The following is a 27,093-nucleotide window of genomic DNA, read 5'->3' as shown; positions in this document are numbered from 1 at the left end:
TACGTGATATGAATTACGTGGGTCCTAAACTACTTGACCAAAATACCTTGTTAGCGTCATAAAAACACACAGGAAACCTGGTACTTATTTTATTTTTTTATTTTTCACATAAAATTTCTCCATTTAATAAAAAAAATATGGAAACATTCACCTCCGGTCGGAAAAATTAAAAACATTGACTTATTTATTATTTAAAAAATATTTCTCTACTTCCCATCCCGCAGGAGCACTCCAATCAGTAAAGGAGTTTTAATTAAAAGTTTATTGTTTATTTATGAACGTATAGCATAACGTATGATAAAAATCGCACTGGGTTAAGCATTTCAAAAATTATTATTTTCATAAATTCATCGGTTGCTTGGACTGCCAAGATTGTTACAACACGAAAAAGTTTTCTTCCCGTGTATTCCGATGACTGATGAAATATATCATTTGCATTCCCTACTATTCTATGCTTCGATCAGGTCTGGTAGGTGTCCTTTGATTAAAATAGCTTCACTAAGACAAGATTTTTTAGGTTCTTCTAAATTTGGGAAAAAATGGCATTTACCTTGTAATACTACTGTGAGGAGTACGATAAAAAAATTAGGTTCATAAACGGCGGGAAATGGGCGGGAAGTTAGTGCTCATTAGTGCTTGTTTTTGACGTTTGTGTATAATTTTGTGAAGTCGTGTTTATTTTTGATTTCATATTGAATTTTTTAAATGGTTTTTAGTGATATTTAATTTGCCTATTAAGTTAAAGTACGACTTTATAATAATCGATCATATGCCCAGAGATGGATACACAGACTATGAGACAAGAAATAACTATGTCATTCAAATTGAATGGTTTTTCAATCCGAAGGTGAGTTATAATTTTTGGACAAAGATAAAGTATTTCATGAACATTGTGACATTAAAAAATACTTAAATTACCCTGCGATTTACTAATAATGATATTTCATTCACAGAGAATCCAGCATGTATTTGACAGAAGAGTTACAAAGTTATTCTGCAGATGAAAGAAACAAATGGATTGAAAAAATAATAGCACATATTCAAAACCAAGAATTACTTCAGCCTGTTGTAGAAAAATCACACGTTGAATTGGCTTTTAAGGTACGATTTCACAAAACAAAGATTTGAAATATTTACCCTAACACTATTCTCGATCCAAGTTAAGAATGTCCTGCTGGCGTACTAAATTAGGTTTGTTCTGCGCATACCACGCCCCCCCCCCCGGTACGTTCCTTCGCCATAGCTCGGCTGCGATCCTGTCTCCGCCCAAAATTCAGTATGTCCTCAGCTTTCGTTCCGAGTGCCCTGTTAAAAATTAACCCATTCAGACCCTGCGATAAAATGGATATTCAGCCGATATGTCCAAATTCATTATCACCAATTACGATAAAACTAAAAAGGACAGGTAAACATTATTTACGTGTTATTTGTATAACTAATCGATTTGGACCAATGCATTTTTATAATTCAAGGATATAGATAGGTTATATATGTATAAAATTTGTGAACGTTGGTGTTGATCAGTTTTATTTATGTTTATAGGTGGTGCACAAACCTCAACGCACAATGATTATCAATATGTATAAAAATATTTTATCTGGAAACCATGATATCTCACAAACATGTGCCATTCACGCAATTTCTGAGCAAACGGGTTTTGGGCTACACACCATAAAATATACGTTATTGCGGTATACAAGAACCGGTAAAGTTAAATCGCCAAATAAAATCGATAAAAATGCCTTAAGATCAAAGGTTCACACATTTTACTTGGAAAAACAATATCCCACAATAAATAAAGTTTTGCAGGTTGTCAATAACGATGATTCCTTGCCAAATTTTAAGCGCAGCACTTTCCATAAGGTAATCAAAGAATTGGGTTTTCAATATTTCAAGCGAAAACGTGACAGTTTGTTGACGGAGCGTGAAGACTTAATTCTTTGGCGTAGAGATTACTTAAGAGCAATGGAGAGACACTGTAGGGAAGGTCGTACGATATACTACCTCGATGAAACCTGGATTAATGCAGGTGATACTGTTAAATCGAGAAGAGATGCTTTCGCACGCGGCCTTTCCGTAGGACCCCCTAATCCAACTGGTAAGGGAAAACGGTTAATAGTGTTATACATTGGAACTGCTGCAGGATTTGTTCCGAATGGTCTTTTAATTTTTGAATAAAAAAAATTCTGATTTTTTTATTTAATTTATCATGATGAAATGAATGGGGAAACATTTTTGGAGTGGTTTAAAAACATTTTGCCATCACTGGATGAAAACTGCTGCATAGTTATGGATAATGCCCCATATCATTCTGTCAAATTAGACAAGCTTCCAACGAAACAATGGAAAAAAGGCAACATAATTCAATGGCTTGAAGAAAAGGGAGAATTGAATATCGATACAAGTATGATTAAAGCGGAGTTGTTGCGGGTTGTCAGTTCGTACAAGGGATTATATGATAAGTGTGTGGTAGACGTTACTGCGAGCGAAGTCAACCAAACTCCTTACCTCCTTATCATTGTGATTACCTCCTTATCATTGTGAGTTAAACCCGATTGAATTGGTGCGGTCAATGGTTAAACAGCATGTCAAAGTAAATAATACCTCCTTCAAAATAAGTGACATAAGACAACTCATTCGTTAGCTTTTGACATTTCAAATGAATCATCTGAGGAAAATTAATATATTTTTTTAATGGCAATGATGATATTTTCAACTTTGGATTGATTTCTTAGCCGATTTGATAAATCTGATGCCAAATGAAGTACAATACATATTGTAATACTATCATCATCATTATTTGGATGTATAAAATGTCTTAATTTTTTGTTTTATTTGTCGGTAGACAAATAAAATTAATTAATTTATTAAAATAGTGGGTCTGAATGTGTTAATGCTCGTCCTTGGAGAAGCTGGGAGAAGGGGCGTAGACATGCTCGTCCACGGGTTGTTCTAATGTTGAACCGAGAATAGAGTTGGAAACAACTCTTATAATGACAAGCTTGTCGAATTCCGCTGCATGCAAAGGATCTTTAAAAAAAACAACACTTGATTTTAACTTAAGAGGAAGCTTCAAGCCAAAAATGTGCATATTCTTGGTATACCTTATATCATAGGTAATAGGCATTAAAATCGCTTGACAAACGGAGTCTAGAAACGTTAGATTTCAACCACAAAACTGGTTTTTATTTATTTTGTAAATGATTTTACAAGACAGCAAAAAAGTTAATCAAGTGAAACTGTCACAGATAATCTTAACTATAATACTGTATTTTTTAAAAGTTGTTTCCTTTACGCGTTCATACATTTGTATTGAAAAAATATTTTGTTTAGTAGTTAACATTTATATTTTTTATTGAGTAATTTTTTATTTTATTTGTATTCTACTCAAACAAAACGATAGGAAAACCTTCAATTTATATAAAGCATATTTTTTGGTATTCATAATGTACACCAATTCATGTAATTCGTGATTTGGCATTAAGCTTCACCTTAAGTTAATTGGAGACGTCTATTTAAGTCGGGGATTTAAGTAAACATGCACAAAATAGGTTTTTAGGGTAATAGTATGCGTATTTCCTAACCTAACTCAACTTGAGAAAAATGCACCTTTTACCATTTCCCACGACGTAAATAGTTATTTCTTGTAGTAATTAAGTTGAAACCAAGTACTATTTATAATTTTTTTTGCGTATTAAGTGTGCAGCGGAATTCAACAAGTTTCTCCTTATAATAACACCAATAATTTTTAGAGATATTTCACAAATTACTGTAAAAGCTTGATTAATAAATGGTATTTTTTAACTGCTATATAAAACTTATTCAGTTGTCTTCTTACTTTAATGTGATAACATAAGCAAAAATTACAGATATTATTAATATTCTTTAAAGTTTTTTTTTTTACATGAAGATAATAATTTCCCTCAGGGCCTATGTCATCTTTGGGGATGCTGTGAGAAGGGTTTTTTATGGAAAGGTAGGAGAGGAAGATCTGGGAAAGAAAATGTATTAGGGGTGGGTAGGAATCTGGGGGTCTGTGTGTCCGTGAGTGATGGAGAATTCATCCCTCCCGTTGTGGTGCAAGACGAGATAGTTTTGCTGGAGAGGTAAAAAGATCTCCCTTAACCCTAGATAACTAAACTGTTTTCATTGTTTCATTGTAACTACACTTTTGTCGAGTGGACTACGCAATAAAACACTATAAATAAATCAAAAATATTTAATTAAGATAGGAACTTGTTACATTGCACAAAAGTAAGGTTTATAATGAACAAATTAATATCAAAATATCAGTCAACACAGTGACCACACATGTCAACATTACATGGACCACAAATAGCCTTTCTACATCTGGTGCAACGGTGTTTGGTCATCCTCCAGGCCTTGGATGGACACAGGTAGCTAATTTTAGGCACGTTTGACGTAGATGGAACCGGAGCTTCTATTGTAGACGATTCGCCAACATTAACAATAAATACACGAACTTTTGTCCAGCAGACGACGAGATGGTCATAGGGCACGTCCTAGTATGCGTATGGCCGCAATCGCGTCACGTGCTGCACTGTTTACTCAAATTAGGAAGGTAATGAAAGAGTCAAGGTCGGGGAGCGGGGGGAAGCGCGTCGTCGCCTCGATTAGTTATCTAGGGTTAACCAGTCTCTCCAAATCCGGCCCGCTACACAGTAGGTGGGCAGACGCATCTGCCGCCAAGACCTAGACAATCCTCTCCTCACCCCATGAACCTGATCACCCCTGCTAAGTCACCAAACGTATCGAACCACTTGGGGTGACCTATGGCAGAGGTGTTGGCTATCCAATTAATGCTTCCCAGGGCTGCCTAAGTTAATTTAGAGTTAATGGACAGGTGTCTTTCTCGAATTTTATAAAATAATTACTTTTTCAGGAATGCAGCAGTAGTGGCCGTGATGAGAATGAAACGATTTTCAGCGTTATAAATGTATTTGAAATACCCAAATTTAATTATGTTATTGAGAGAAAACGATTTATCAAAGATGATGAAAATTCCTTGAAAGTCGACCTCTACCCAGATCCTAAATGGAAAGCACAGCATTTAATAGACAGGTAATCTTCCTTTCTCATTGATCTATGCCTTTTTATAGTAAACTAACTTCACCTGAATTTAAGCACTCTTATCTTGAGTTATTTTTGATAAACTTCAAATCCGCCTCACTCTTAATACGCAAAAAATCCTCTTGGTTTCAACTTAATTACTACAAGAAACGGTACGAGATGGTAAAAGATGCATTAAAGATCTATTTTTTCTCAATCAAAGTTATGTGTGGAGGTTAGGAAATATGCATAAATTATTAAAATAACCTGAACTAAAAATCTATTTTGTGCATGTTTTACATCTCCCCCGACTTAAATAGTTGTTACCAGTGGTAATTAAGTTGAAATCAAGTTTTATTATTTTTTTTTTTTGGAATAACTGAGTAAAACTTCAAATTGTAATATTTAATTAATGAAGATAATATGAATTATCAATGTTCCTTCTAGACTTGTAGAAAATTCAATAGATGTAGCATATTAAAATAGAAATAGAATCTATTTATCTAAGACACTATCTATATTGCATTTAGTTTGAGATGAATCTTGCGATCATACATAAAGAACGCAGCCAATGAAATATGCATTAAGAAAATGAAGATAATGTTGGTAGTTCTTATCGCTGTATGATACAGTTAAATGTGACTGAAGGAAATAGGGTCGGATTAGCTCAGTTGGTAGAGCAGCGCCCCATATTTTTCCATCCTGTATCTTTTTCAGATTTTTCTATTTCAGAATTACATTTGAGAATCACTCATAATAACTTCGATAATAAATTAATTTTTTTTTAATTTTTGCGTGATGCGGAATTCGACACCTTACCTTATTTTTCTTTATCGAAGAATTGAAAATATAGGACAAACAATATGACATTTTGTCTTATTTTTTTACAGTAATGAGTATTTAAGGCTATATATTTAAAGCTCATGGTTCAGATTACGATGCAACCTGAAAATGGTTATGTTGACTTAGGGTCTCCACACAGCTCTGAAAAAGCTCTGTAATTTTCATGACACCAGAGCTCACTGCTAGCGAGTTTTTGCCATTTCATGTATTCAGATTTATATAAAATGTTTCAGGTATACCCTTATTTGGCAGAGAACTACGAGGAATAAGCTGTTCGCCCCGGAAACTCTACCGGGAATAAAGCAAGATAAAGCGTTTAATCTGAAGATGGTGGAAAATTTGTTGAGTTCCTCCAGTCGCATAGACGAAGTTATCGTTTTAGGTAATTACATTTGTGTTATCTTTATAGTTCCTCCAGTCGCATAGACAAAGTTATCGGTTATCGTCTTAGGTATTTACATTTGTGTTCCTCCAGTCGCATAGACGAAGTTATCGTCTTAGGTAATTACATTTGTGTTCCTCCAGTCGCATAGACAAAGTTATTGTTTTATGTAATTACATTTGTGTTCACTTCATAGAATGGCAGATGCTCTCAGTACCGCCCTGGTGAAAGACCTCTATTCAGAATCGAAACATTGCTTGAAATGAAATCGGCCGATTGATTATTTTAATCGATCCAACGAAGTAATCGGTTTCGTTTAAACAAAGAAAAGTGCCATTGATAGATCGATGCGCCACCGCCATGTTGACACAGACCGAGCATCTCGAATCTCGTTCTCACAACACAGAAAGACTGTCCATGCAATTCCGGGCTGGATCCGCAATCACAGCCAACGAAAATGAGATTCGAGATGCCCGGTCTACAAAATTTATACATGTATGGTCACTCGCCACGCCCATCATGAGTGCTGATTGAGCTGACAACTCGTCAATCAAATGATCTAATCTTTTTTGAAAAAGTGACCTGATTGATCATTGGTGACATCATTCGGTGACCAGATCTTAATAGTCAGGAACTTCACTTCCTTCCTTCCTCTCCCCAATTCCTTCTCTCTCCACTCCTTTCAGTCTCACTTCATACTCCTATTGGTGATGCCATAGTCCCGATAGTTTTGGGGAGTTGGGACTCTTATGCAGTGTTCAATTAAAGAAAATAATTAAGTATTTCAAATTTTTATTTTTAGGTTTACTTACCCAACTAACTGAGGGCGTGTATTACCTTGAAGATCCTACCGGTTCCGTTTCTCTTGATTTTACTTCCACAAGGTTTGTTCCCTTCAAATTTCTTACATACATAATAAACGTTTTTTTGACTGCCACCGTGGTCGAGGGGTAAGGCTCTCGACTAGCAATTCGAAAGTCGCGGGTTGAAATCCCGGTGAGCGCAAGTAAATTTTATTTGATTGGAAGATACTCTCAGTATCGCTCTGGTGTAAGACCACCATTCAGAATTGAATTGTTACTTGAAATGATTTTGGCTGTGTTTGGTGACCAGATCGGAATAGCTAGGTACTCCCCCACCTTCCTCTTTCCCATCTCCTACCCCTCCCCACTACCTTCAGACTCACGACATGCTCTAATTCTGGATCCCATAGTCTCACTGGCTCCTAAAGGTTGGGAGCAGATGGGACTCTTGTGCGGTATTCACATAAAAAATAAATAAAGAAAGAAGATACTTGAACGATGACGTCACATACAACCTCTCTCTTGAACTTTTTTAGTAAATGTTACCAAAAATATAGGTATTTAAATTACTAAATTATTATAAGCAATAATTTGTCACCTGAAATATCAATACAAATTGAAAATATCTCCTGAGTAAAAATAAATGCCGCCAACAGGAATTGAACCCTTGCCTTCTGATGTCCGGTCAGGTGCTCTGAAACCACTGAGCTATGTCAGCTTATTTCCAACCAGCCAAATGATTCAATATGTACTAGTATCTCAATCAACAATTACTGCTTATTATATTTTTTCCGCCTGAAAGCAACCAACTTTATTTTTATAGGAAAGGCTTTGTTAGTGCTAAATTTCTCACTAGATGGCGTCGAGACATATTATATCTTCATTTATTGGTGAAATATTTTTGACTTGTCAAATATTATTATTTTTTAATAATAAACTGATGTTTATAAGACAAGATTTTATGCATAGCATAAAGGATAAAAAATAATTATAAGGAATAATTAGTCTCCCAATTATATTCTCCATGCGCTTCTGTTCCATTGACTGAAGAATTAAATGGAGGACCATGAAGAAGAATTAATAGCAGTTTTTTTAATTTTATCCGAATGACAGCCAGATTACTGCAACTGATTTTGAATTCAAATACGTCATGATTAGGGAATGCAATCCCGCAAGAAAATGTCAATCCAGGTATTTGCGGGACTGAACAATCTTAGTCCCGCTGGATCCAGGTATTTGCGGGATCCAGCAGAGTGGACTTAGATATCTAATCAATCGTATAATAAAGACCTAATACCTTGATCTACCAACCTTGTTTTTAGACTTTTAAATTTATACCTATAATAAAACAAGTTCTTTGGGACATTTTAAATGATTTATTAATAGGTATACCTTTAGTTAGACAAAGGTAAAGTTTAAGTCATAAACTGGCAAAGAATAAGATAAGACACAAATTTACATAACATACCCGCCTCGGAACAGACTTTGTCTAGTGAGGTGGGTAAAAGAAATCTATGTACACAAATAAAAATAAAATAAACGCCCGGATTGCCGGCACTGAAACTTAAATAATATAATTTAAATAATAACGTTCACACGATAAACAATATTCTTGTACAATGAGCATCATAAGTTTAATTAAACATTATTTTGGAAATAGCTTCGTAAAAAAGTAAAAGTATTAATTGTGTCATCTGATAAACGGCTTCTCATATTGGACACAAGGTAGCCAGCGGCTGAAAAAGCTCCTTCAGCTTCCACGCTGGTTGGCACAATAGTCATTAGCGCATTTTAAGTGAATTGAAGGTATGTGCCTTTTAATCCACCGGACTCGAAGTAATTCATTTCCTTCTTTATCAAAACCTCAAGGTTGCTCATATTGCCAGATCTAGGTTGTTGATCTCGAACTCTTCACACTAATCAAAGTAAGTTCGAGTTCGTCTTGAAGTGACAATGGTGCTTCTGCTGCTGCTGCGTTTGTCTCCAGATTAGCGAGAGAAGTGTCGTCATTGTCATCGTAAGGATCATCAGCGTCAGCAGGAGCAGTGGTTACTGCGTTGTTACCCGTGTCCGTGTACTCTAGCCTTTCGACTATAGTTTTGATTGCCTTGCGTATTACACTTTTTGAAGGTAGACTAAATGTGTCATCAACATTAATAAATTGACTTCTGTCTTCTTCGTACTTATATGGATCATGTAAGTATAATAAAACCGCTGTCAAGTTAGTTCGCCGCTCTGAAATCCGTTTCCTCGAAGAAGCTGCGCTTCTCTGTAATCCCGCCAGTCCAGCGGGATCCCGCAAAATTTTCGACCGAGATTAGTCCCGCAAAATGTCTGCGGGATCTCGGTATTTCGGGATCCCGGTATTCCGGGATTGCATTCCCTAGTCATGATGGTATAAACTGAAACATTGAGAGGATTGCACCGCTAATCAAAAAGAAAGACATGATGGTCTTTTTCAGAAAGCTTTATACCACCTGAAAAATAAATATTCAAATAATAAAAATTTTCTTTCTGCTTACATTAGTTTTCGTCGTGCTTATTTGGGTTTTATCTAGAATAATTTTTTAAATATTTTTTTCTAGAAAGTAATAATGTGCACTCTAATCGTATTTTAATATGAAACCTGTCCTTTTTAACCTGTCTTTTAATTTTCACATCTGTTTATGTACTATTTCTTACAGTAAGTGTCTCAACTTATCAAATTGATTTCATAAGCTGTGAAAAGGCTGCAAGTTCGCGCGGACGCGATTAGACCTGTCAAAAACTCACATCTCTTATGACTTCTGAAACTTAAATTACAATAAGTTACTTACAGTGTAACTGTACTCACGTATACGACTTATGAGAAAAAAGCGTACTCAGAGTACTCAAAAAAGAGTAATCAGCCTTACAATGGCTTCTTGAACTAGTGTCCAAATGAAAATTGATTATTATATACTTTTGCAGATTTCATTCTGGCCTCTTCACGGAGAATTGTTTTGTACTGGCCGAGGGGCATTATGAAGATATGGTGCTGCATGTGATGGGCTTGGTCATGCCTCCCTCTGAACCCAGGGCCACCAGTCAGTAAGTAGTCTACTGGCATTAACCCTTTCGTACCGTAGGGGGTAATACACTTCCCCCAAACGAGAGTTTTGTTCTCTATCTAAGTAAAATAAAATATTCATTCTAGACGTGCAGTAACAATCAATAGATGTATATGTATGATAAAAATAAGATATATTTATCTAAGACACTGTCTAGATTGCATTTAGTTCGAGTTAAATCTTGCGATCATACATAAAGATAGCAGCCAATAAAAATGTGCGGTGAGAAAATTAAGATAATGTTGGCAATTCTTATTCAAAAAAGGATACAGTTAAATGATGAAGGAGATAGGGTTCCATTAGCTCAGTTGGTAGGGCGGTATGGAGGCAAGGGTCCTGGGTTCGAGTCCTAGATGTGACCGTATCTTTCTCTGATTTTTCCGTTTAAATTTTTTGTTTAGGAATCGCTAATATTGTCTTCAATAAATAAATATTACAATTTGAGGTTTTGCTCATTAAGTTATTCCAAAAATAAAATAAATTATGATGACCAGTTGTTTTCTTGATGATCACTACCAAATGTAAATTATGATGACCAGTTGTTTTCTTGATGATCACTACCAAATGTAAATTATGATGACCAGTTGTTTTCTTGATGATCACTACCAAATGTAAATTATGATGACCAGTTGTTTTCTTGATGATCACTACCAAATGTAAATTATGATGACCAGTTGTTTTGATGATGATCACTACCTAATGTAAATTATGATGACCAGTTGTTTTGATGATGATCACTACCAAATGTAAATTATGATGACCAGTTGTTTTCTTGATGATCACTACCAAATGTAAATTATGATGACCAGTTGTTTTGATGATGATCACTACCAAATGTAAATTATGATGACCAGTTGTTTTCTTGATGATCACTACCAAATGTAAATTATGATGACCAGTTGTTTTGATGATGATCACTACCAAATGTAAATTATGATGACCAGTTGTTTTCTTGATGATCACTACCAAATGTAAATTATGATGACCAGTTGTTTTAGTGCATTGATGGATATGATTTCACTTTGCAGAATATACTTTGGTAATGTGAACACTTTTGGTGGTCCATCCAAGACCTTATTGAAGAACTCAAAGAACCTGATGCAGATTGAGACAGAAAATGAAGATGCCATGATCATTTTCTTATCGGATGTGTGGCTTGACAATTTAAAGGTAAAAGAAACCTAAAACCAAAAAATATTACTTTATTTTACATAAACTTATAGAATTCAAAATGTGGACGTACATAATACTCTCTCCACTAATATAAAATTTCAAATGTTAAATCACGCAACCTCCAGTGTTTTTTTCTGTAGTGTCCTCTGAGTGCAAAGTCGTAAACTTTTTAATAAAAATATGTTTGTAAAAAGTGATGTGCCAGGAATGTATCTGTTTTTAAATAATAAAATTAGATAAAGGCAAGGAACTCATAATAAATTTTACAGCGCCCTTGAGGTGATTTTTCACAACAACTGCGCTATACAAGTTATCTAATTCTTATTATTATTACTGTAGCTGTAGCTCAGTCTGTCTGTGCAGATGGAGAAACAATAGCGCGTGTTGCTTTTACGTCCAACAGATAGCACTGTTTGATAGCAAAAAAAGCATGTTTGTCTAACAGATTATGCTGTTTTTACCTGTCACAGGTGACATCCATATAATATAGGTATATAAGTGTATTTTTTATCAAAACAATTTTGTGTCGCAAATTTAATATATAATATAGATGTCTTCTGTCAGCAGCATATTTGAATGCAACATTGTGGCAAATTTAATATATAATATAGATGTCTTCTGTCAGCAGCATATTCGAATGCAACATTGTGGCAAATTTAATATATAATATAGATGTCTTCTGTCAGCAGCATATTCGAATGCAACATTGTGGCAAATTTAATATATAATATAGATGTCTTCTGTCAGCAGCATATTCGAATGCAACATTGTGGCAAATTTAATATATAATATAGATGTCTTCTGTCAGCAGCATATTCGAATGCAACATTGTGGCAAATTTAATATATAATATAGATGTCTTCTGTCAGCAGCATATTCGAATGCAACATTGTGGCAAATTTAATATATAATATAGATGTCTTCTGTCCTGTACTTTTGGAGATTTAAGATTTTGAACAAACGAACATTTACATTTTTATTTACATAGATAATATAAAATTGTTTTATACTATTATACATCTTGCCAAATGATTGCAAAGTTAAATATTCAATACAACGCCCTTGAGGTGATTTTGCACAAAAACGACGCTATATAAATCATCCAAATATTATTATTCATAGAATATGTGATCTTTGGGAAGTTGACTGGTTTCGTGAAGTGTGCAATTAAATACGTAATTGTTGCAATTGATAATTTTTATCTATTTTTTTATTTATTTTTTTTTTAAAGGAAAGACAAACATTCCCAGGTTACGAAAAACCCAACAATGTTTGAAAATCTCCTACTACCACCACAGAAAACCGAAAGAATCGAACATGCGACGCTCGGGTGAGACCCAAGCGCTATGCCCACTCAACCACTGACCGGTCTCACTCCCACTCAATATGTAATTGTTGCAATTGATAATTAAATATGTAATTGTTGCAATTGATAATTAAATGTGTAATTGTTGCAATTGATAATTAAATATGACTATGGTTTATTGTTCTTCTTTTTAAATACATGGAATGAATTAATGCAAATTTCGGAAGCGGAAATTAAACCACTTCCCGACATCCGATCGAGCTGAAACTCAGCAGATAGATTCGTTGTCTGTGACAAAGCATTTTTTCAACTTTTGGTGGCAATCACATACACACAAGCGGACATGTATGCATTTTTCTGAAATTGGATTACATTACAGCAGTTAATATACAAAATAAATGTCCGTACTACCTGATTTGGCGAGGTTGGTACAGTTGTCTACTCTAGTTCCTGGGTAGGAGGTTCAATATAATATTTATACATATTTTTTTAGTGACATTTGAATTTTTGCAGGCAGAAAATAAATTGCATTTTGTCTGGGCCAGATTTTGCTAACTTGATTATCATTTTTGGTGTCTTTTGTACCTGGCTGACTTTATGAACATAAAATAAAAACTAACTATGAACTAACCATCATGATGTTTCGTAGGTAGAGAAGATACACTGCCACACAACTCTGTCTGCACACACTCCTTGCTTCGTTCACATTCATACATTGTCTCATACATACTCTTCTGTTATTCTGAATCTTGACATGACCCGACTCAAGTATTTGATTCACTTGATCGTGCCAGGTCTTCCTCTGATGTCCCCGATTTCTTCAACCCTTAACTTCCGCTTCGTATATTCTCCTTACGCTTCTTTCTTCGTTCATTTGCTACATGCCCAAACCAACTATACGTCCCTTTCTTAATCTTCACCGTTACACTTTCTTTGCGAATCTTCACATTTCTCACTCATAGTTTTACCACACATATGCCTCAGGTATCTCACTTCTACAATATTCAGTCCAGTTCCATGCCTTTTAAATAAAAAAATCTTGATTTTTCCAGGTGATGTCGAAGCTGCGCTCCCTATTCTCGGGCTACAACGACTTTCCGCCAGTAGCCATGGTGTTGCTAGGCGAGTTCCTGTCACACCCGTATGGCCACGAGCACGCGGAGACTCTGCGCGCGGCGTTGCGGGGGCTTGGGGATCTCGTGGCGCAGTTCCCGCAGCTGGCCGCCTCCTGCAAGTTTGTGCTGGTGCCGTCTTCAGCCGATCCAGGTTCAGCTAATATGCTGCCACGGTAATATACATTTTCCATATATTTAAGCTATTTAATCTTATCCACATTTGTTCTTTGGCTTTCCCATATTTGTTCCATGTAGTTTTACTAAAACACATACATGTCAAGGGCCACAGAAAGAATTTTTAGATATACGAATTCTGTTTTTACACGGGGGATGCATTTCACAGAATACCGTTTATAAAAACACTTGTAAGAAATATGGTACATAATGTAAAAGAAAATAATTGTAAAAATTAAACACATTAGTGTGTAACATTACCCAATTTGGGAGGCAGGTATAAGTGCCGCTGTCCCGGCATCATTTATTGGATAACCAACACCCCTATCGTAGGTCACCCCCGGTAGTAGCTATGTTTGGTGACTAAGGGCTGCCCGGGTTCATGGGGTGAGGTTTGTCTAGGTATTAGCAGCGGAGGCGTTTGCCCACCTACCGTGTGGTGTGCCGGATCGGGAAGACCTTGGTTGAGGAAGACCTTTTGACCTCTCCAGCCGGATTCTCTCAACCCATCGCCTTGCACCTCAGTGGGAGGGATGGATACATACGTCCGTTACTCTTGGATACATTGACCGCAGATTCCTACCCATCCAGAACTTCCTCTCCTCCCTTTCCCTTAAAAGACCCTTCACACAGCATCCCCAAAGATGACATAGGCCCTGAGGGAAATTTTTTTCCTTCACCATAAATCTAGGATTCTAATAAGAATGGATATTACTAACATTATGCTTCGTTTGCCTTGTTATATCGATATTGAGTATAAGAAAATACTGTAAAACAGAATTCAATACATATTAAAGTTTCATGAAATATGTTTTCTAGAAACGATAAGTTATTTCTTTTTATTTGCCTTGCATTTGCAGTGTTGAAGAATCATGCCCACGCTCGGTACGAAGCACTGTGCTTGCAGTGTCGACCTTGTACATTCCTTTTCCCTTTGTATCTTACTGTATTATAGTGCCCTGAAGAAGCTTTGTAGCGAAACTTTGTCAGCATTAGGTATAAAAAAATAAAAGTGGTGTTTACTAAGTTATTGTTTTATTTTAAATTATAATGTCACATCACAAATCATCTTCTTCATATGAAATAATTAAAATACTTGAAAATAATTTCTTGTTTGAATTTATTGCAGGCCCCCTCTGCCGCAGTATGTGACGGAGGAGATTAGGAACAAGCTCGGAGACGGGGTGGTGATGGCCAGCAACCCTTGCCGCCTGCAGTACTGCACCCAGGAGATAGTGGTGCTGCGCCACGACCTCGTCACCAAGATGTGCAGAAACTCGGTTCACTTCCCCGAATCTGGAGACATTCCTGATCACGTAATAATATATTCTTGTTTTGTTGTAGATGAGATTGGATTGAAAATTGATATCTAAAGTTGCAACTGTAACAATTCAATAACAATAGATTATAATATTCCACTTGGACATTTTGGCATCTTTTCACTGACGTTTGTTTGAAAATCTTTTCCCGTATCATAGTTTACTTCTTTATCTGGTAAATGTTGGCAGAACGCTCATAACTAATTAGCGGTCAATAATAAAATCAGTCATTTTAAATACATGTAGGATAACGAAAGATTTTTTAAATATTTATGTTGAGGGATCAGTAGGATTTATAGGAGTTCTACCGAGCCGAACCCTCTGATATGAAAATATCTGGAGTCGGTGAATTAGTTTCCCATTTGATCTCTGGTGAGTTGAAGTGTTGTTCTTGTATTGTTTTGTATTTATTTTGCTTATATAATGCACTTGCATTATGTTGATTGACAAGATGATCATTTGTGGAAAAGTGTGTGGAAGGGTTTAGTTTTTCCTATGGGGAAGATTTAACCCGGACATAAAATCGAAAAAAATAAAATTTGAAAGTTTATAGGTTTTCTTTATCACCTTTTAAAAGACAGTGTATGATGTCATCATTCTAGTATCTCCTGTCTTTTTAGTTTTCAAACAAGACACGTGAGAGGAAAGAGGACGAGCGTCAATGAAGTCTGTATGAGCTCTCGCTGGGACTAGTTTACATTCAGAAATATTCCATTTATTTGGATTTTATTGCAACTCCGATCTTCTGACAGAACATGCTGGAGGCCTATGGGTTTAATATCAGCTGTTTAATGTATTTTAAAATGCATTGAAGTATAGACCCGGCTCCAAAAGTCTAACCCTTAGTTGCCGAAAAAATTGAAAAAAAAGTATTTTGGGGCTCCATACCAGAAGTGGCTGCCAAATTTAACACTCTGGATTCTCCTAAGTCATCAGCACAGAAGAAAGTAAATACAACTTTAAGTACGAGAAACCTTAGAACCGAAGAAAGCCTACACGAGCTAGAAATAGCTCTCGAAGAAACAAAATGGGATATCCTGGGCATTAAACTCACGGCTGGACATCAATGGAGAAGAGTAGCTCGTGACAGGTCCCAATGGAAATTGTTAGAGGAGGCCTATGCCAAGAGCAAACTGAGCTTCGGGAGAAGTTCAGAATAAAAGGCTATTATTATTATTATTATTATTATAACCTCCGATAGGAGAGGGTACCAGATAATGAAGAATGTTACAAAACTATGATAAACACGTTTTTGTCATTTCGCATAAAATAATTAGTAAAAAATATGTTTCATTATTTTTTTTCAAATGGCGGTAGGAACCTTTGCTTTCATAGAGCTGTACGTTTTAATTCTTCTGTGGTTAACTTATCGAAATGAAAATGCATGGTTTTGCAATGATGATTCAAAATAGCCTGTGGTGTTAACACCCTAGCTGCTGATTCAAAATAGCCTGTGGTGTTAACACCCTAGCTGCTGATTCAAAATAGCCTGTGGTGTTAACACCCTATCTGCTGATTCAAATTTGACCTAAAAAAACGCATCTTTGGACTCGATTTACTCGAAAATGAAAGTTCTATCACAAAATCGTCTTATAAGGTTTTTATTGTGAACTCTTAAAATAAACCTTTCACTATAATTTTAAAATATTCAATATTTTGTAAATCTAATGTCTCCAGCTTACGAAGACCCTGCTGAGTCAGTGCACTCTGACTCCGCTGCCGCTGGGCGTGCAGCCCGTGTACTGGCAGCATGCTGACGCTCTCAGCCTGTATCCCGCACCTGACGCGGTCATCATCGCAGACCACTTCCAGCCCTACGCCTGTACGCATCAGACCTGCCACTTCGTCAACCCTGTAAGTTATTCATTAGGGCTATAGTCTGGTAGTCTATATATATGTATGGTTTAAACCAAGGCTGCCCAACCTTTTTAACAGTTGGGCGAAATTGACGATTTTGAATCACTGGCGGGCCACTGAATACCTGACGGTTCCTATTTCCATGGGGGGTGGGGGTTGTTAGAGAATTTCTATAAAACATAATTCCCCACACAAAAAAAATTCAAAATGAGTGCTCCCCACAAAATATTTGAAATCCATGGGGGGGGGGGTTGTTGTTTTCCATGGGGGGGGGGGGGGGGTGGCTACAAGATTCCATTTCGGACGCAAAAAATATTATATCAAAAACCGGTGTATTATTGTTTAAAAAGTAAATTCAACAGGTTAGATTTTTTCGTCGCTGATTCTCGTTCTGAGTAGCCTAAATAGCGATAAATCGCCTTCGTTGGCAACACTGGTGACCGCGCGCAAGCTGCATTGTTTGTTTTACACTTTTTAAAATTGGCGGATTGGCGGGTTTTTTTAAAATGGTTCACGAGGGCCACTTATAATTCGTTCGCGGGCCACATTGTGGCCCGCGGGCCTGGGGTTGGGCAGCCATGGTTTAAACTATACAAATTCTAGGGGCCTTACCATACATAAATGGTTGTTCATCAATTGTGTAAACTTTTAATTTATTTTCAAATTAGTACGGGGTGAAGTTGAAATGTTTGACGGATCTTATAAAAGAACCTGAATGAATAAAAAAAAACATTCAGTAGATTAATCTGTAAGTGTTGTCACCAGTTTTTTTTTGATTTGTTGCAGGGCTCTTTCCCAAGAACAGAATATTCCTTCAAAGTATACATGCCGGCATCCAGAACATTTGAAGACTCCCAGATTCCAGAAGATTGACCTATGTGTGTTATTGGCTGCATGATGCATTATCTGTATTTATTCTACACTTTCATACATATATTTATTTATTTTCTCACAATAAATCTACATTTTTTTCCAATAAATTTGTGTTTACTATGAACTGAATTCACAAAGTTCTTAACCCTTATACTGCCCCCATTACACGCATCAAATTTTTTTCCAATAAATTTGTGTTTACTATGAACTGAATTCACAAAGTTCTTAACCCTTATACTGCCCCCATTACACGCATCAATGACACGTACTGACAACATTACTGTTGCGCATCTAGATATTTGGATCGGCCTATTGGTATTGGTAAATGTGGTGGGGATAGTGATATGTATGCCCTCGCCGCATCAGTACGTCAGTATTTCTTGTGCGCCATGGAAGACGGTGCTGCCTTGTCTGCAGAGCAGGCAATTTTAGATAAGGCTTGAGAGAAGAAATGATATTTGTTTAGAGAGGGACAACCAAAAAATATGTGATCTAAAGTTCCCACTGAATGTACAATCTGGGGAGTCAAGGATGTGAATTTTAAAAAGGTGGGAAGGAACGGAACAATGTCCGATCCTCATTCGAATAAGTGAAGAAATTTCTTTTTTGGAAAAATGGGGGAATTGTTGAAACCACAGTTTTGATGGGATAGTCCTTTGTATTGAGGCATAGCAGGCTCCCTTGGATTGACTAGCAATGTGCCAATACTCTGCCCAAACATTGCGGGATCTATCTTTGATGTTGGAAAAAATGTCAGATAGGGGAATGTAGTTTACGAGGGTAACAACAAGGTTGGACGCTCCTTGTTTTGCCAAGGCATCCGCAATATCATTACCCATAATGCCAACATGTCCAGGAATCCAAATCAGAGTTACAGTTTTTCCAGAGCTTTGAATTATTAAAGTAATCTATTACTAAAAAACATAAAAAATCACATATCTGACAACACCAGTTTCAGATTTATGCCATTTTTCCAACAAAAGGTTCAGGAGGAATAAGTCACAAAAACACCCCTTGCGTGAGTATTGCAACGAAACACTTGTGGGTAGCGAATGAAATATAATGAAAACCTAATTACTTTGTGTACATCCCTTTTCATGTTTCTTAGTTGATAAAAACAACTATTTTATACTTACATGTATGCCAACTATTTTCAACACAACCCATGATCCATTGACAGGGCACACGGTGTAAAAATAACTACAAATCTAAATATACTTCATAAACCTAAACATATGGGATAAATTGCGAAATCATGGGCTTAAACCCACAGAAACAGTTCATATGTTTCCATATTAATAGTTTGAACAGTGAATTTCTACCGATGTATTGCATATTGTAATGTTAAAAAATTATGCAAATTTAAATAGCCAAAGTAGTGCCAGATTATTGTTTTGTTGAAATTTTTTCGGGTGGCTGCCCTGCGATCGTTGTACGGAGCGGGCTAGATAACGCGGGTAGAAAGGACGGGTGACAATACGGGGAAAAAACGAACGGACGCGCGGTTTTTTTGGAGGACGATTCCGCGGCGCTGAGATTGGCTTGACTATTTCATTAATTAAAACGTAGACTAGTTGAGATCTGTTCCAAACGTGCCATTGGGGCGATTGAGTGTGTACGTTGCGTTTTGCCAGACAAATTTATATCAAGAAATGAAAAAGAGCATGCGGATACCATCAACCGATCCTTCGGAGAATGAAGGATACAGACTTTCCGTGTAAACTAACCAAACATAAAACAAACGTTTTGACTCCTGCGCGAGATCAGCCTATTCTTTGTTCGAGTGTTCTTGTTTGGTGAGATTAAAATATACGATCAGTTATTTGGATTATAAAATAGTTTTATTTGTGAGTGTTTTTGAAGTATAATTCCTTGGAGACTGCACTGGATTACCAAGCATGCTGTCGGGGTGACACAAAGATGAATCCTCATTGTCCCCGCGTAGCCTGCCAAACGTTCTCTCTCACGAATCTCTACCTGGAGCTAACTCATTCGGATTTCGCGAGAACCTGTCGTCCTGCTCAACGCTGGCGGACTCTCCAGACACCCTCAGACAGGACAACATGATCAAGGTTCTTCAATGCTTTCACACATTCTGCCCTCCTTGCCTTAACCCCATCATAGCCCTGGTGATTGACAAGGGTCCATGCTCATCAGACGTGACAATATTTCTCTTTAAGACAGTTTTTAAGTTTGTAAAAAAAATATATGTTATTTTTGAAGATAATATCTATACATTTGTAAAGCCAAAACATTAATTATATGAAATTCCCTAAATAAAAAAAATCACAAAGCTCTGAAAATTATGAAAAACACATTTTGTTATGTTATTAATATGTTATAGGTATCAGAGAAAAAAATCACAGTGCATCTTTAAATGCAACTTCTGTTGGGAGTGGAAAACACCAACATCTGTAGGAAATGTGAAGAGGAGGAAGAGACTCCAATTCACCTATGGTGCCAATGTCCCGCTCTGCTGGGAATAAGGCTCAGATACCTGGGAAGACACAGTGTGGAACCAGAAGACATCGCCACATATCCAATGACAGCCCTGGTGAACTTCATAAAAGGGACCGGGTTACTGGCAAGGGAATGAGGTAAAATGGGAGATAGTACAATGGGCCTATGGCCTAAGTGCTCGCGGGGAACGTAAGTAAACCGCCTCCGACTTTTAAAAAAAAAAAAAAAATAAATGCAACTTAAGCATTTGAAGATGCACTGTGATTTATTGAATATTTTCTTCATTTTCGCTTAATTATTATCGTTTTTTAATATTAGCGCGCTCCCTTTCAAACCATCTTTGAGCACTTACTAGAGCTTTACTTAAATAATATGTTAAATTCATATGTATACAACCAAAGATATTAGAAGAACGAGATATGCTATGTTGGCCGCCGGACCGTAGGCGGAGTACTACCTAATTAGGGTACTTTGAATACTATTGGGACGTGTACGCACAGAAATCTGTTCTCTGTATTAGTGCGGATACCTTAGCGCAGGGGTGCTCAAACGGTCGATCGCGATCGACCGGTCGATCGCGAGTGCTTTTTGAGTCGATCTCGAGAAAAAATTCCCATTTTTCATGCCTTCTTTTTTATTATTTATTTGTAGCTTGAAGCGGACTGAGTTACTGAACGGAGTGTTCTGGAACATTGCAGATAATATCAGATATACATCTCATAGCCACAGCATCTGACACAAAATTCTGGTATTTTATATCTGAAGATAAATATCCGAATCTAAGGCAAATCGCCCTTCAGTTGACGACAATATTTGGGTCATCTTACTTGTGCAAGTCTGCATTTTCTGAAATGAAGATAATTATGTCAAAATATCGCAATCGACTAACTGACGAACATATGTCATCGTGCTTGCGATTAGCACTCGGTAATTACGTACCATCGTATGAAAAGTATGCTGAGGACATGCAGTGCCACGCTTCAACATCCAAAGTCATTATTTAGTTAAGTTTAGAAACTAGAACTCGTTTGTTTTTTGTAAGAACCAATAAACTTGCAATTTTGAATAAATATAAGTTTTTTTATTGACTTTAGTGCAGACCTCCACCTACCTTGACTAAAAAAAATGCATATTGCGAACTAATTTCTGTCGTTCTTCCAAATTCTATGTGGATTCGTGGCCATGCAATTATGCAACGTCCCTATATATACACGTATGCCTGCGCTACGATACACCCTACCTACATAGACGACAATCCTGCATCACACATACTTGCAGCTTCTCAGAGTCGATCGATCGGAATCTAATAATATTGAGGTAGATCGCCAGCAGTTCAAGTTTGAGCACCCCTGCCTTAGCGTAAGCGAAGGTGTGCAGTAGTATTGGTGAACAAAACCGGCGACACTGGGCAAAACAATTCCACACAGTATGAACTGCTCATAGCACATCTCATTCTTCTAATATCTTTGTATACAACCAATCGCTCGAGTGGTTGAAAGAAATATTTATTATATTATAAAAAGAAATGTTAAATTTTTTTGTGAATTTGTTGCAACGTTTGGTTTTTTTTAAAATTTTTTGAATACCGTCCCAACTGCTTCCAACCGTCTGGAGCCAGTGAGACTATAGCATCCTCGATTGGGGTATGTTATGAGGTTGAAGGAAGAGTGGGGGGGAAGGAAATGGGGAAGACCTGGTATTCAGATCCGGTCACCAAACACGGCTAAAGCTACTTCAATTCAACGAAGATGGGGCAAGCTAAGGTGTGTTTATTTATACATATTATATATTTTTTAAACTGGATGATCATGGATTACTTTTATAATGAAAGTCAGAATGTCGTAAATAGTTTTTATTCTTATTTTACTTACTATTTAATTTCAATCGTCAGTCCAATTGAACCTGAAAACTCATCCCAATACATCGCAATGTCACCTTTGTCGGCTTCATTTTGTGTTTATAAATGTAAAGGATAAATAATTAGGTATTAGGTAGAAGAAACCATTGAAATAGATTTGCACATTTAACAAACTAATAATGTATTAATAACAAACTAATAATAATTAATGTATTAAAATATTTATTCATTAGGGTAAAATTTTGATGTTTTACCAAACACATTATGTATGTAATTTTTTTTTTAAATAATATCTAACATAAAATTACATTAGTTAAATATTTCCATCAAAAGTATTGTTGAAAGACAATGTTATTACATATTATTTACAGATGTCTATCAATGTAAACAAAAGGTATATTACAAGCAAACAAAGCTAAGCTTTAGGAACGTTGTGATTGCTTATGCAAAGACAAATGCACGCACAGCTCATGAAAAGGCTTATTCTATAATAAATAATTTTTTAGGTAAGGTGAGGTAATATTCGTTATTTGACTTGTGAGGCATTTTAACATAAAACATTATTTTCCTTTTGATTAATACTAGCAATGGGCATAACCGAAATATTCGTTCGCGATGTTCGAGGAAGAACCGACGCGATGTTAAAGATTACAGGTTAAAGGCTCGCTAAAAATAAAGAGGTGATATGAAAAAGGTCTTCGATTACTGAAAAAAGTTGTGAACTAAAAATCACAAATTTCGCCGGTTTGGCGGCTTGCGTAAGTTTCTTCAGACCAGGGAAAGACGATTCCGTAAAGAAGAAAGAAAATCTTCATTCAACGAGATCGCGGCGGAAATACGGAAAAGTGGATATTACAATCACGTAACGGGAGCAGATCTACAAGCATGATAGGCTTGAGCAAAGTCAACAGTCGAGTTACAATTTGGGTACCGCCGCCCCGGAAACCATTTATTGGATAACCAACACTTCTGCCATAGGTCACCCCGAGTGATAATGCAACGGTTGGTGATATAGCAGGGGTGCCCGGATTCATCGGGTGAGGTATGTTCAGGATACCCTTTACCTCCCAGAACTTTCTCTCCTTATAGAAGACCCACTACACAGCATCCTCAAAGATGACAGACCCATGAGGAAATTATTTTCTTTAGGGCCTACTGAGCGAGGTTAATGTAAAAAAAAAAAGTCGAACCGGCCTGTTCCAAAACATCAAACTGTCTTCTAAAAAGTTTCACGGCATGACGGGTAGTCATTCGAGAAAGAGAATACTGCACTCTCAAACTCGTGACATACAAGAGAGAATTCAAACCAACCGAGAAGCTGGACTTGAACACCGCCAACAATATGATCCAGATAGGAAGGGTCAAGCGAACAGCCGATTACCTACACAAAAACTCAGTTTGCTGCGCTCTGCGATTCCGCTACGGAGATTAACCCGCCACAGGGATAAGGTTAACAATAATTCTCACATTGAAAGTCGAATAGTGTAAAAAGGGACCAATTTGAAAGTGGAGTTTTATTAAAATATTTCGTTATGCCCATCACTAATAAATACTTCACTGGGAAGCTTATTCTTAATTAAAAAGGCGAGCGCGGCACTCTTTTTGACAGTCCTATAATTATCTTTTAAAACAAGCACAAACATATTTTATATGCGTGTAGTGCAGAAGGAATAGATAGTATATGTGCAGCGTACGCAGAGGATATTAAATGCCTCCTTGAAGTTAACTCATCTAAAACATTGTTTTATAAATACAAGTTGAAAAAACTATAAACATATAAGTGTGTAACTGATAAACAAAATGCAGTTAAAATGGGTTATTTAAATGGGTTGTTTATCTCAAAGGATAAACACTCAAGTGAAAATTCCTTTCTTTATTTAAATTAGGTAAGGATGTTTTAAATTTATCTAGTTTCATAAAGAATAATAGTTTTTCTAAACACAAAATAAATTATATTATGTATATTTTAAAACTAATATGTATTTCAATCAAAGACTAAATTATTTTTAAATATTGTATGTTGTGATATAATCCACACAGATAAATAAAGTTGTAATAAGCTTCAGTTCATGATCTGTGGGTAACCTGGCACCATCATTCCTGTTTCACTAAGTTGTAAATCGTATACTGACAATGGACAATTTCTTAAAATACGCTTACACCTCTAAGAAGTTGATCTATAGCCACTAGCATTTATTCATGGTCATTAGTTATACATATATAATTCAAAACTAAACAGTTTCTTTTTACCCAGAAGGAAGGAAAAACAGAGTTGTTCTGGATCCTGATCCTGATAACAAATCTGGTACACAGACTTCACTTCAAGGAGTGCCGACAGCAATTTACGATAAAGCAGACGACCACGAGGTGCAAATGCGTTGAAACGAAGCTGCCATCAGATCAATCGAAAGAGAAGGATCTCTCTCAAAGGATTTCAGTCATAGATAGAAACAAAACAAGAATAAATGTTACTGTTCAATATTCTTATATGGAAGCGACTTTATATTTTTCCGTTATTATTTATTTACATAGAAAAACAAAAAGATTTTTTTAAATATTACACTATTAAAAATTAAAATGTGATGTTTCAGTCATTTTATTAATATGCACATTGCATATTATGAAATTATATTATAAAGGAACCTCTATGCGGAGTTGTGGAACAAACACCCTGCACTTTCTAAACAGGAAAATAACATAATAATACCGTTTTCAATACAGTAATCACTTTTTACGTCAATAAGCACTGAGTTAGAACGCACAAGAATACTTACTAACAATCTTGTCACAACGGAGCCAGCCTGTGCTTCAGTTATTGTACTGTGCCAAGTCCCTATTCCATGTTCCTATGTTCATTCATTTATCCGTAATTGCTTAGAGCAAATTTATTTACATTACCGACAAACAATAATTTATTTATTCATGATTACCAAACTAAAATTAATACAATCTTGTGTTGCAACATCTGGCCACCGCTATACGGATTTTTTTTTTAAATTTGTTGCTTTTCAAATTTTACAAGCCAAAAAATACAGTCCTTTACTTTCAGATAACCTACATACGTACTTTTACTGTTATCACATCCTTATCAGGCTTTCCCATTCTCAAAACAGATCGTGAAACACTCTCCATTGAAAGGATAGTACATTTTATTAATGTTTTTTTTTTTTTTTTTTACGTACATTTGGCTGGTGCCGAGGCAAAGAGGCATAGGATACTATAATGGGGCCACGCAGTACTCATAGAAACAGCATTTGATAAAAATACAAATCCACAAATTAATTAATTCATAATTGCTCACACACGCATCATTTATTCCACTTCAAACTCAAACATTTTCTCCCTAAATGAACAGCATACGTTTAAATTCAGAATGTATACAATACAAAAAAATACATTTTTGTTAAGGCCAGCATGAAGACAATGCCATACTTGATAAAGTGACATTTTGATTTTCGAGTTTAACAAACCCAGTAGAAATAATATCCAAAGGCAAAATGAATTTATAAGGTCGACACTGAAATTGCAGTGCTCATGACATGCGTGGACACAATTCTTCATCACTGCAATTGCAGTGCTTCATGATGTGCGTGGACACAATTCTTCATCACTGCAATTGCAGTGCTTCATGATGTGCGTGGACACAATTCTTCATCACTGCAATTGCAGTGCTTCATGATGTGCGTGGACACAATTCTTCATCACTGCAATTGCAGTGCTTCATGATGTGCGTGGACACAATTCTTCATCACTGCAATTGCAGTGCTTCATGATGTGCGTGGACACAATTCTTCATCACTGCAATTGCAGTGCTTCATGACATGCGTGGACACAATTCTTCATCACTGCAATTGCAGTGCTTCATGATGTGCGTGGACACAATTCTTTAACACTGCAATTGCAGGTTTCCAGCTCCTAAGGGTTTGGAAAGGTTTTTTTTGACCCTCCATTCAAAAGGTTTACAAGTTAAAGAGAGATCGATCAGATCATTCAGTCCCATTAAAAAAAAACTTTTGCACAGGTGGCGGTTTTGTGATCATCATTTACAAAAAAACTGATAACGCACTGATTTCACAAAATGGTGATTTTTTTAATAAACATTAAAAAAATACAGCATTGCGTAGTTAATAAAAAATAAATATTACGGAATAAGATGTTCACCAGTCAATAATAATACGCTGGTTGACTTTTGTGGCTAGAGTAGAAGAAAGAACTAAGCAGTACAACACCCCAAAAGTCAAGCAACATAAAAAATACAATTACGTATAATTATGATAATTTATTTAGAGTAAAAATTTAATTAGTTTTTTTCGTTAAATTTAACTTGATTTGTGATTATTTGATTAACTTATTTAATAGTTTTTTGTCTTCAACGCAATAGAAATACATAATTTATATAGAATCGCAAATCACTTGTAAGAAAAAAATATAATCAAGTTTCTGCAGTGATGCATTCATTATTCTACATCAGTTTAAATAGGCATTTTAGTGACAAACGTCATTATTGAATACATAGTGGGGATTGCTTAAACTTTTTCACTTAGTTGCTAGAATTGAATCCATGGATTAACAGTAGTTTGTATGTTGCGTTGTGTGATGCGAGGATGGAGGTGCCACTCGGCGTGATGAATCATGTGGTGCTGTATGGTGGCTCCACATAGTGTGATGGTGGCTGGAGGCTTTGGTTCAGTCAGTAGCCTGCGCAGCTGGTGGCCATCACGGCAGGGCCTGTGCTGCTTGCTGGACGCGGTTCTGGTCTAGAAGAAACAAT

General features: G+C 36.2%; 2 protein-coding genes across 2 annotated transcripts in view; one reads left to right on the top strand and one right to left on the bottom strand.

The window, feature by feature from the left end:
* The first annotated feature begins 615 nt into the window (after positions 1-615).
* Positions 616-18,052, top strand: PolE2 (DNA polymerase epsilon subunit 2). Its single transcript, XM_089641420.1, has 11 exons — positions 616-847; positions 954-1,101; positions 4,904-5,082; positions 6,147-6,295; positions 7,098-7,179; positions 10,048-10,167; positions 11,216-11,357; positions 13,719-13,954; positions 15,085-15,271; positions 16,952-17,128; positions 17,918-18,052. The coding sequence occupies exons 1-11, from the start codon at positions 780-782 to the stop codon at positions 18,002-18,004; spliced, it is 1,575 nt and encodes a 524-aa protein (XP_089497546.1). The 5' UTR covers positions 616-779; the 3' UTR covers positions 18,005-18,052.
* Positions 18,053-22,308: 4,256 nt separating this feature from the next.
* Positions 22,309-27,093, bottom strand: part of LOC149416601 (egl nine homolog 1-like) — a 79,949-nt gene continuing 75,164 nt past the window's right edge. The window contains exon 7 of the mRNA XM_089640831.1: positions 22,309-27,079. Within this exon, the coding sequence (XP_089496957.1) occupies positions 27,039-27,079 (41 nt within the window). The 3' untranslated portion in view covers positions 22,309-27,038. The remainder of the gene's footprint in view (positions 27,080-27,093) is intronic.

Source organism: Hesperophylax consimilis, chromosome 16 (assembly GCF_061612785.1).
Source record: "Hesperophylax consimilis isolate HC1 chromosome 16, BYU_Hcon_1.0, whole genome shotgun sequence".
NCBI lineage: Eukaryota > Metazoa > Arthropoda > Insecta > Trichoptera > Limnephilidae > Hesperophylax > Hesperophylax consimilis.
The sequence above is the reverse complement of the archived record's forward strand: the minus strand, read 5'-3'. Positions and strand labels throughout refer to the sequence as shown.

Excerpts from the sequence above, each read along its gene's own strand:
- PolE2 (XM_089641420.1), top strand. The coding sequence starts at position 780 with ATGGATACACAGACTATGAGACAAGAAATAACTATGTCATTCAAATTG. Across the intron at positions 1,102-4,903 it reads ACGTTGAATTGGCTTTTAAG|GAATGCAGCAGTAGTGGCCG; the intron begins GTACGATTTCAC and ends TTACTTTTTCAG. Across the intron at positions 10,168-11,215 it reads GAACCCAGGGCCACCAGTCA|AATATACTTTGGTAATGTGA; the intron begins GTAAGTAGTCTA and ends TTCACTTTGCAG.